This window comes from Thunnus thynnus, chromosome 3 (assembly GCF_963924715.1).
Source record: "Thunnus thynnus chromosome 3, fThuThy2.1, whole genome shotgun sequence".
NCBI classification, from domain to species: domain Eukaryota; kingdom Metazoa; phylum Chordata; class Actinopteri; order Scombriformes; family Scombridae; genus Thunnus; species Thunnus thynnus.
The window spans coordinates 28,695,383-28,707,402 of record NC_089519.1 but is presented as its reverse complement, the minus strand read 5'-3'; the positions used below and the strand labels follow the sequence as shown (position 1 = coordinate 28,707,402).

Sequence of the window (12,020 nt, the reverse complement as noted above, 5' to 3'; positions counted from 1 at the left end):
AAAACCAAGGTAGCAGTCACAGAATCTGGTGATGGGGTTATCCTGTGATTTACATTTAGATTGGCAATTACGGATTTATGGTTGTTGGTACTTATTTAGAGTTCAGTTGTGTCAAATCTGTAATGTCTACCATACCTTCTCATGCAAATAAAGCATATGGAAACATGAGCTGTGTCTTCAAAACTTAAGGAAAGACAGATTTAGAACTGCAACGTGCAAAGCATCTAAAATTTGTACAGCTTGTAACCTTACATAAAACAAAAAATTTGTGTATAAAAAATGTTTATCCCGACTTTTCTCCAGAAACTTGAGACACCAAGATGGAAGGGGTGTTTCTATTATGTAAGTTGGTTCAGTCAGAGACATGTCAAGGAATGACAGTTTATAGCAAATGGTTATACAGTTAGATTTTGAGAAAAGGCTTTGCTATTTGGATTCTGTTTATTAATCCCACTAAATGTTTCTGGACAGCAATAGAAATCTATGGCATGAAAATATAGGATATAGCCATCATGCTTTGACAACTCAGGAAACACTAGACAGAATGATGAAGGTTTGGTTTTCAAAAGGAAATATATAGAATATCACCAGCATTATCTTAACAACTTTGCTGAGCCACTGCATTTCTCCTTCTCTCCCTCTCAAATTTTGAGGGAACAACAAAAATCACTTACCAATTAAGGCTACAATTCTCACTAGACAGTACCTTTAACTGTCACTGTAAATAATATCAGAAATACCACAAAAATATGTCTGCTGAGTGGATTAACTCTGCAGTTATGAACATTGCGGCCAATGTGGTGCCCACTAAAGTGTGATCACATTTTGGTAAACTAAATTGTTTGGTTTTAGTGTGTTTGAAAGAGGATATGCGTTTTATTTGTGTACTGTTTTTCATTTTCTTAAAAAAAAAAAAAAAAAAGCATAATCTAGTTTAAATCAGAATAATTTGTGTGCTATAGCAGTTTTCTGACAATAGGTGGCAGTGTGGACCGCGGTTTGCCACAGTGACTGTAATAAGGAACATGCGCAGCTGTCTTCTCCTCACGACTGTGGACAATTCATCAGCGACAAGCCACGTCTCTGGCTCACGTTTCTGTCCTGTATTTCAGGTTAGTAATGTGCCAGAAACTTACAGAAATTGCTGTAGTTTGTCAACTAATGCTGAGAGGTCATTTCAGTTTAAGTATGAGAGTGAAACGGGCAGTGATAGAGTTTGTTTGTCTCCCTGCTACAAAAGTAGCAACCTCCAACAATAACAAAAAATGCGCCAGGCGCACACATGTCTTTTTGTTAGTTGACATGCTAATCCTGAAATGTTAGTTTGGGCCACATGTCTCCTCTGTTTTGGTTAATTTTATATACTGGTTGACTCCATAAATAATTTGTGACGTTTAAGATGTATAATAATTTTAAATTATGTTAAAAATTGTGTTGGGAACAGTTTAAGTGTGTTAATTTGATTTTCAGGTGTTCAGTTATTAGCACTGAACATTATGTGTAAGCCTGCCTGATAGTTGGTAGTATCTGTGTGTCAGTGCATTTAAGATGCGACTATAGCCAAAACTTATTTGGCAGAATGAATGTAGAGATATGAAAGTAACACAGAGACAAAATGTGTGTGTATAGAGTTTGACATTTGAAAAATATGTCCAGACAAAATATGTCTAGTGAGACAATGATGTCCAGAAATAGTAAAGACTGGTTAAATGAAGGAAAGGGTAATGCACACTACACTGAATGAGATGTGAATAAACACAACTGTGGACAATTCAACAGCGACAAGCCACGTTTCTCTATCTCACATTTCTGTCTTGTATTTCAGGATACATATAACTGCTTATAGATGCTGCACCCCAGTACCTGTAACAGAATACATCATCGAATACATCAACAGCTTCATGAACAATAAGCCCTTACTAGAGTCAGAGGATTTAGGTATGGCACACTTATTAGACTTGAAAGACGCAGTTGATACAGTCATTCTGGGTCATGTTTCTGATTCACAAGTGCACGTCACAGATGGTGTTGTATCAAATGATCCATGTCCAAACGTCAATGTTGAAGTAAGTCAAACTAATGTTGATGCTAACCCAGCTGTGGCTACAGGTAGTGAGGGTACTGAAGTTGGTACTCCTAGTGTAACTTGCAGTGCAGCCACTACAACTAGGGACACCTATGACACAGAGCTGCAGAGGATATTGACTAGTTATGAGGAGCTTAGCAAAAAAATCATGCAGTACATGCCCACACCCACTCCACAGTCTGCACCTCAGTCACCTGTGAAAATACAGTCTATGTTACAGAGTAGAAATGTAACAGACACCAAGTGTTTAAGTGAAAATACACCTGTGACACATGACAAAATGGTGTCCTTAAGAGAGCTTTCGCACCCTCAACGCAGAGAATTTAAGATTCAGGGGGTCAGATTGGAGACCAGGGGTCAGAAATCAGTTACAGTGGTGTTTGCTGGCAGATTGAAGAAGGCTTAAAGGAGCAGTTCAGTGATGCAGAGATTGCAAGAGCTGTCCTCAGAGTTATCAAACGTGGGAAGACATGTTGATGAATAAGGATCGAGGACATAAGTATGACGATGTCACTGATGAGGCAATCTTAAAACTGATGAAGAAAATAATGAGTGATGAAAGTGAAAGACAGTGGCGGACAGGTCCAGCCACCTGCCAAAAGCTCATAAATGCATACAGTGCTCAGCTTGAAGTTAACACTGCTCAGTGTCCTAGCGTTAAGGAGGAAAGTTTAGAGAATAAACCAAAGGCAGATATGATTCAGCGGTTAACAGGGAAAGTTAAAAAATTTACAAGTCTTGTTGAACTCATGCAACAGTCCATATAAACACAAAAGCCAGAACAGATCAGCCACTCCTGGGTCAGTGTAGGAGAGAGAAATTGCACGGCTGTGATAAGTGTGTTGAACAGAATTGTCATGATTGTACTCACTGTTTCCACTGTGGTGAAGAGGGCCACAGAGCAGTGGGCTGTCTGATGAAACCGACATGTCAGGGAAACTGGAGCCGGTTCCTGTCGAGGGACAAACAGTGACCAGCTACTGTCCCAGCCTAGCACATGTCATACTGCTCAGCCAGACAAAGAAAGAATCACAAAGTCTAACACTCAAACAGAAAACAAAGTAACAGAAAACCAGGGACAGAAACAACCAGACAAAACAACCAATGGACTCACTCATGACTTACCTAACAACAAAAGTGAACACTTAGCCAAGCTCACTGAGAGAAAAGCCCTCACCCATTGTAATTTAAATGACTTAGCAGTCAGTGCTCTGCTAGACACGGGAGCCCAAGTAAGCATGATTGATAGAGACTGGAAAAGCAAGTACCTACCCGACACCACTGTTAGGCCACTTTGCAAAATCATTGATGACGAAGAATTAAAAGTCTGTGCAGTGACTGGTGACGCCATCCCATTTGATGGTTTGGTTGCCCTTACTGGGGAATGAGAACCCTAATTTGTCAATCACTGTGCCTTTTCTTGTCAGCAGCGTTGCTCTGGCGAGACCACTGCTGGAGTTTAATATGGTGGAAGAGATGATACGGGAACAACCTGAAAAGCTGATTCTGACCCTCATCGCTTTGCTCTGTAATGCCATGTTGATACCAGCGGAAAAGGCAGAGTTCCTTGTGAACTTCATTCAGACTGACAAACCCTCTGTGCAGTGTAGGTGCCTACAGACAGGCAGACAGGACACTGTCATCTCAGCAGGTCAGATGGCCTGGGTCAAATGCCAAGTCCCGCCCAACATGGGCCCTTCTGACTCAGTCCCCCTGTTTGAGCCTGATGATAACAATCTACACCCACAGATCTGGATGATAGTGACACTTTGTTGAAGGTACAAAATCCAAGGAAACCCTATGTAGCTTTACCTGTGGGGAACAACACAAAACATGCAGTCACTCTACTGAGAAAGACAATCCTTGGAAGCATCCACTGTGTTGAAGAAGTGATCACAACAGACTCCCCTGAGACACCCAAGCCCACAGTGACCGTTAACAGAGTTGTTCCATCATCTGCTGCCACCAGTCAATCCCCATGGCAACCTCCCATCAACCTTAGTCACCTCAATGATGAACAAAGTGTAAAAGGTAACAATATGCTTTGTGAAAAAGCTGGAGCTTTTGCACGTTATAGCAATGATATTGAATGCATACCGAGCCTGTAGATGTCAATCACTCTTGAGGACAAATACCTGCACAGAGAACCTACTCAACAGTCCCAAAGCCACTGTTTAAAGAAGTGAAGGAGCACACACAGGAACTCTTGTTGAGAGGCTGGATAGTTAAAGCCAAGTCCCCATATGCTGCTCCAGTTGTCTGTGGCAGGAAGAAAGATGGCAGACTGCGTCTGTGCATTGATTACCGCCTCCTGAATAAAAAGACTGTCCCTGATCAAAACCAGCTGCCCAGAATACAAGACCTAACAGACACCCTTGGTGGCTATACCTGGTATATTTAGTATTCTGGACCAGGGGAAAGCCTACCGCCAGGGCTTTGTCGCTGAGTGTTTGCACCACTTCACTGCCTTCATTACTCTATCGGGTCTCTACAAATGGGTTTGGATCCCATCTTGACTCTCAAACACCCCCTGCAGCCTTTCAGCAGAGTACGGAGGAGATACTAGTCCCTCTTAGAGATGAGTGCCACATCCAGTATCTTGAACAACGTGCTCTGTTACGCAAAAACATTTGATGAACATGTTGATGCCCTCCGCAAAGTTCTCCAGACTCTCCAGCGTTATGGAGTTAAACCTGAGAAATGTGAACTTTTCAAACAAGAGGTCAGGTACGTGGGTCATCTCGTGTCAGCCGAAGGAGTCAAAATAGACCCACATGACCTTGCAGCCGTATGAAACCTCACAAGCAAGACACTGCAGACAGTTGGTGAAGCAAGAAAGTTTTCCCTGGATCACAAAACCGATCTACGAGCTGCTCCAAACCAAGCCAGAGAAAACCCAGATCCCAACACATGGGAGAAACACCAAACACCCTTAGCTGCCTTCCTGAGGGCCTGTTGTCTGGACCACTGCACATCAGGAAGCCTTCGAACAACTCATCACCCTCCTCACAAACCCACCTGTCTTGGCATATCCCGATTTCAACCTGCCTTTCATGCTACATACTGACGCATAAGACCAGGGCCTAGGAGCTGTCCTTTATCAGCACCAGAATGGAAAATTAAGAGTCATTAGATATGGATCAAGGATGTTGACACCAGCCGAACGCAATTACCATCTGCTAGTGGGAAACTGGAGTTCTCCGAATTGAAATGGGCTGACAAATTTCAGGATTACTTGTACTACGCTCCCAATTCACTGTTTACACGGACAACAACCTGGTAACCTATGTCATGAGTACAGAAAAACGCAATGGTATTGGTTATCGATGGATTGGGGAACTCATATTTCCAGTTCAACATCAAATACAGGCCTGGAAAGTTAAACATGGATGCAGACATACTGTCTCACCTCCCCTTGGATATGGAGAAATATGAAGTGACTTGTACAGGGGATCTCTCAAAAGAGGCAGTGTGTGCTACATAGAGTGGGAGTCAGGCAGCAGAACGGAAAGATGTGGCCTGGGTTGCAGCCCTCAACATTTCTCCCTCAGACTCTCACCAGCAATCTCATTCTCAGATGTCAACTATCAGCCACAACAATCTTGTGAGGGCCCAAAGAGAGGATCAAGCCAAAGGGAAGATAGTTGAGTTAAAGGAGTCAGACACAAACTTGACAGCCGAAATACGCAAAACTGTAAGTGCAGCCACACGAAAGTTGCTTCATGAGTGGAACAGGCCATACCTTGAAAATGACCTCCTTTACAGACAAACAAATCAGCAAAGGCAACTAGACCTCCCTGAAATACAGGATGCTAGCTCTGAAAGATCTCCACAATGAGGTAGGCCATATTGGCACAGAAAGAGTGCTCCACCTTGCAAGGGAGAGGTTTTACTGGCCCTTTCGGCCAAGGAAGTTGAGGACTGTGTCACCCACAAATGTCCATGCATTAAATCTAAGAAACCCGCAACACACATTCAAGTTCCCATGGGCAGCATCACATCCAACTTCCCTTTAGAGCTTGTATGTATTGACTACTTGCATCTGAAAACCAGTTGTGGAGGGTATGAATATTCTAGTGGAAGTTGATCACTTCACTAGATTTGCTCAGGCATATCCCAGCAAGAATAAAAGTGGAAAAACAGCTGCTGAGCGTATTTTCTAGGGCTGTAGTCAACCAAAGAAAATCTTGGTTGACTGAAATCTTCAACTAATCTATTAGTCGTGGGGGGGGGGGTCGGCTGTAACGGGAGAGAGTGCACAGTGAACTCCGCAGTCACACATTTCTTCGCGTCGGTTAGGCTAACCTATTGTTGCTAACTTTGGCGCTAACCCCCTTCACTTTTCCAGCACTTGGGGAAACAACAGACTTGACTTTTTAGCATTTATTAACTGTTACACACTGGATTCTGTACTGTACATTTACTGCCAGACTGACAACTTACTGCTAACCTTTTTTTTCTGCTCCGTTCGTGTCCACCGTCACTTTCCTGCCGCTCACTCTTTCCCGATTGCTACGCAAATGTACTACGCAATGCCAGAGTTACGCTACCAATAGTTTCCCAGGCAACAACACGGAGGTTGACTCACGTACCGGAACAGCACTGCACAAACACTCCCAAACACTATTGATTTCCAAATCAATGGATATTTGGCGTTACTTTTGACATTAAAAAATTTTTTTTTGGCCTGGCGGGAGTTCTTGTTGATATAATTATAGGAGAAACACTGATTCAGTAAACATTCAGTACGTTCAGTAAACGCTCAGTAAACATTGAGTACGATTAGACCCAGCAGTCTCCATTAGGTTGGGCGAGTTCAAAGTTGTGAAAACAACGGGGGTGTTTTGAATACAGTCTGTCCCTCCCACCGCAGGAAATAATGGATTAATCCTGGAAGGCTGTTGATGTTGCACTCTTCTTCTTATGAAAGTAACACAGAGATTATTCGACCAATGAGAATTTGGTTGGACAAGAGCATATCTACCAACTAATCAACCAGTCGACCAGGACACTACAGCCCTAGTATTTTCAATGCCTTTATACCCAGATTTGGATATCCATCCGAACTACATCATGACAAAGGTTATGAATTTCAAAACAAACTGTTTCAGTCATTGCAAAAACTGTCTGGAGTCGGCCACTCAAGAACATCGCCCCATCACCCACAAGGCAATCTGGCTGAGCAGCTGAACCACACCATTCTCCAGATGTTGAGAACATTGATTGAAAGCGAGAAACTGCAGTGGAAGGATCACCTCAGGAATGTTGTATACGCATATAACTGTAACTACCCATCATGAATCTACCAGTTACTCACCCTTTTTCCTCCTCTACGGCTGCCATCCTCATCTCCCAGTTGACTTGCTGTTTGGGTTAGTTGTAGAAAAGGAACCAGACTCACTCAGAGGATATGCAGAAAAATGGGCTGAGAGAATGTCAGAAGCCTACCAGATTGCTAGTAAAAAAAGCAAAAGATCTAGTGCAAGAGGGAAGGTAACATATGATAAGAAAGCAAAAGGGGTTGTGCTACAAACCAGGAGACAGAATCCTAGTCCGGAACCTCAGTGAACACGGAGGACCTGGCAAATTAAGATCGTCCTGGCAGAAGGCTATCTACATAGTCAAAAGTCAACTTGCTGAGAGTCCAGTGTACATTGTCTGTCCTAAATCCAGAGACAAGCAAAAAAAAAACAACACTGCATCACAATCTCCTATTGCTGGTGAACGACTTACCTGTTGAAGTCACCCCATCTCAAGCCAGACCTATCCCTGAAAGGAAAACACATCACAGACAAAGACAACCAAGAGTGACAGACACTCAAAGACAAACACACATGAGTGACAGCACTGAAAATGATTCAGATGGTGACTGTAATTCTGGATACTGGTTTAGGACACCTGCAGAAAGAACAGAGCAGAGACCTGTTACCCACCATGAGCAACTCACCATTCATCAGAGGGAACCTACCCGAGAACCAGCAGAAGACCCAGCTGTTCCAGCATCTCCAAGGAAGGAAAGTCACGCTGTGCCTGAATACTTACCAAATCCCATCCTGTTACAGGAAGAAAATAGAATCAAAGAGGGACACACCTCACCTCCACACCAACTAGTACCATACATTCCGCCTATATGTATGCCATGCTCACATCCCACACGTGTCATATACTTACTGTGGATCAGCTACAAAGACTCCGTTCACAATGTTTGTCTGTTAAATAAAGATTTGAAAATTAAGGAGGTTAAGAGTCAAGAACGGTTAAAAGTCGGAGGTAAAGAGTTTGAGAAATGCCGGGAGTCATTTTTATTTTGTGTGTGCCCACTAAGTGGTGCCCACTAAATAAATGAAATTGTTTGGTTTTAGTGTGTTTGAAAGAGGATATTTATTTTATTTGTGTACTGTTTTTCCTTTTCTTAAAAAAAAATTAATTTAGTTTAAATCAGGATAATTGGTCTGCTATAGCAGTTTTGTGACAATAGGTGGCACTTTGAGACCGTGGTTTGCCACAGTGACTGTAGTAAGGAGCATACACAGCTGTCTCCTCCTCACAACTGTGGACAGCTACAAGCCATGTCTCTCTGTCTCACGTTTCTGTCCTGTATTCAGGTTAGTAATGTGTCAAAAACTTACAGAAATTGTTGTAGTTTGTCAGCTAATGCTAAGAGATAATTTCAGTTTAAGTATGAGAGTGAAACAGGCAGTGAGAGTTTGTTTGTCCCATTGCTACAAAAGTAGTAACCTCCAAGAATAACAACAATGGCGTCAGGCGCACACACATCTTCCTGTTAATGGACATGCTAATCCTGAAATGTTAGTTTGGGCCACATATCTCCACTATTTTGGTTGATTTTACATACTGGTTGACTCCATAAATGATTTGTGACGTTTAAGATGTATAATAATTTTAAAATCTGTTAAAAACGGTGTTGGGAACAGTATTAGTGTATGAATTTGATGTTCAGATGTTCGGTTATTAGCACTGTTATGTGTAAGCCCGCCTGATAGTTGGTAGTATCTGTGTGTCTGTAGCCAAAACTTATTTGGAACTATGAATGTATAGATATGAAAGTAACACAGAGAGAAAATGTGTTTGTATAGAGTTTGACATTTCATTTTTGTACATGTTGTATAAACACAGAAAATATGTCTAGTGAGACAATGAATGTCCAGTGATAGTAAAGACTGGTTAAATGAAGAAAAGGGCAATGCACACTATACAGTGAATGAGATGTAAATAAACACAACTGTGGACAATTCAACAGCAACAAGCCATGTCTCTCTGCCTTATTTCTGTCCTGTATTTCAGGATACATATAACTGCTTATGGGTGCTGCAGACCAGTACCTGTAACACCAGTCAAGCACGACATAAATTCAAAGACTTATGGGAAGGCATCATTGCAGCTTATTTCAGGGAAATGTTCTTTAACATCATGCTTTTCCAATAAATCTTGAAATTAGTTGTTTGTTTCTGCGATTCCACTATTTGTTAGGCTATTATATAGTAAATATGACCTCAATGTTTGCTGTTACCTGCAGACTTGACAATCACAACATCCTGGGACTGACTGAGACACACAAAAGAGAAACATTGAGAAACCCTGTTGATACCTGAAGAGGTAATCATAAACATGAACATAAACAAAAAATAAACGTGCATGATAAACATTTAAAGGGTCAGCTCACCCAAATTACAAAATAAATGATATTACTCACCTACAGTGGTATTTACTCATGCAGATTTATTTTAATTTGATTTAGTTTTGACAAAATAATCACTTACTATCTTATTTAGAGTTTTCAACTTTATCTCACAGTCTGCATTAGCAGGTGGAGTAGCCTCAGTTGTCATCAAATGTTTTATGTGATTTCCTGACACAGTAGAGGTGAATGGATTTTCACTTGTGGTGCTTAACACATCAAATACGACATGAAAAACAAGGTGTACATGACAGTGACAGCTGATAGCAGCAAAGACCACCTAATCAGCTCCTAGCAGATGCAAGACAGGCAAGAGTTATGAAACAAGGTCCACAGTTTGATAAATTGTTAAGACATCATAGCAAACTTAATACACAGATACATAGAGGTAAAATTATGTTTTCATCCTGCAACAGGGTAATAAAGAAACTAATGTTTGTAGTTCTTGTTGCAGTCATTAATAATTGTGTAGCTGAAATGACACTCACTGATTTCCTTTTCCACTGTCTCTGTCTTTCTCTGAAACATTTCAGTGTCTCTTTGCCTCCAGCCATGCTCTCCATTTCATCCTCACCCCCTCTCTACCTTAGTTTCCTCCTCTTTGTTTTGTACCACTCCCCTGTTCTCTCCTGTCGGATTGGGAACTACAGCCAGTGTGAGTCTGCTCCCTTTGTGCCAGGCCACAACCTGGTGGGAGAGGGCTTTGATGTGGTCACCCTGCGGCGAAAAGGAGCTTATTTGGTTGATGTGAGGACCTACCTAACTCCAAGTGACACCTGTACCCTCTGCTCCAACCCTATTCAAGGCGACAGGCTGCAGAAAGTAATTTAGATCAGAAAGGCGCAAACACAGACTTCTGCAGCAACTTAAAGAATTGCACAGACTTCCTGTGCAGATGCTAATCATGCTTTTCTCATCTTAATTTTCAGCTGCCAGTCTCTGTAGTGGACTGGCGTGCATTCAGCAGATGCAATACTGACCTCTACAGCAGTGCACACACATCCGTTAGGTATTGTATTACACAGCATCATGATCACTGAAAGGATTATATCATTCATTTTCACATTTTAATTGTCATTCCTGTGCCTCAAGGCAGGTCAGTAAATATTTATTTGTGCCAGTGTTTACTGAACTGAGCCTTTTGGGGTTTCTCCCCTTATGTGATTTATTTTTTCATCCAATCAGTGTCTCCGCATGAAATCTGGCATCAAAGTGACACAACCTGAAATGTACTCAAAAATGGGAGTCATTCCCCTTTAATAGGCATTTGAGTGTTTGTGATTACCATCTAACCACACAGACTCATGCAGCCACTGTATTCCATGACCTAAATTGTTGACATTTATCACGTATTACAATTGAAAATCAAACTATTCAATTCCAATTTTCTTTTCATTTGTGAATATAAATTTTGACATCCTGAAAAAATTGATTTTGTAATGAAGGAGTTTTAATGATGATTCTTTCCTGTAAATTGTGTCCACAGCTCACTGATTAACACATACACCTACCAGGACAGTAATGACTGGAAGGTAGGAAACATTTCACTTCTGCAGTGACTGCAGAGCTGATATTAGATTTTGAAGCACCATTCTGCCTAAATAAGGTGCACATAATGTTCTTTTCAATTTGCTGTCCTTAATGCTTCCAGAACACTATGTTAAATTAAGGTATTTTTATTAAGGTATATTAGGTATTTTCAAATAAATAATGGTTTTATAAATCAATGGTTATATTTAATATACTACATGATGGTGATTATAGTTGGAACAAAACAGAATAAACAGATTATGATCTTTTGTTTTCATCAGTTTGGCCTGGATTTAGATAAGTTTGTTTCAGCCAACCTGGATATAGGGGGAACACGTTCGTCTGCGTATAACTTTGCTACAGCAAGGACACAAGAGGACCGCTACTTCTTTAGTACACACAGGGTCACCTGTAGCCATTACAGGTAAGGTGTGAAGACCCCTGCATCACCATAGAATTGTTGATTCTTCAGTTATGTTTATATACACAGATAAATTACCAGTGTGTCTCTGAGTCTAGTTACCGTGTGTCAAGCACACCACCCCTCAGCCCTGAGTTCAGTAAGGATTTGGCAAGGCTGTCAAGTTCCTATGACTCCTATACCAGGGCTCAGTACAGTGAACTCATAAATACCTACGGCACACACTATATCCGCCAGGTTAAAACACACACACACATTCATCATTCTTATTTCCTTATTTCGCA

The 12,020-nt window shown here is 41.4% G+C and overlaps 1 protein-coding gene across 6 annotated transcripts in view; it reads left to right on the top strand.

The window, feature by feature from the left end:
- LOC137180032 (perforin-1-like) overlaps positions 1–12,020 on the top strand; it is a 71,784-nt gene that overhangs the window by 52,808 nt on the left and 6,956 nt on the right. The window contains exons 1-8 of one of the 6 annotated variants that reach the window (XM_067585190.1): positions 834–1,112; positions 1,826–1,938; positions 9,624–9,703; positions 10,319–10,607; positions 10,715–10,794; positions 11,272–11,317; positions 11,597–11,739; positions 11,835–11,973. In XM_067585190.1, coding sequence (XP_067441291.1) covers positions 10,338–10,607; positions 10,715–10,794; positions 11,272–11,317; positions 11,597–11,739; positions 11,835–11,973 — 678 coding nt within the window. In that variant the 5' untranslated portion in view covers positions 834–1,112; positions 1,826–1,938; positions 9,624–9,703; positions 10,319–10,337. Of the gene's footprint in view, positions 1,113–1,825; positions 1,939–1,960; positions 8,692–9,623; positions 9,704–10,318; positions 10,608–10,714; positions 10,795–11,271; positions 11,318–11,596; positions 11,740–11,834; positions 11,974–12,020 lie in introns of those variants that run through there. The other 5 variants (XM_067585191.1, XM_067585194.1, XM_067585189.1 and 2 more) reach the window with 5 other exon arrangements.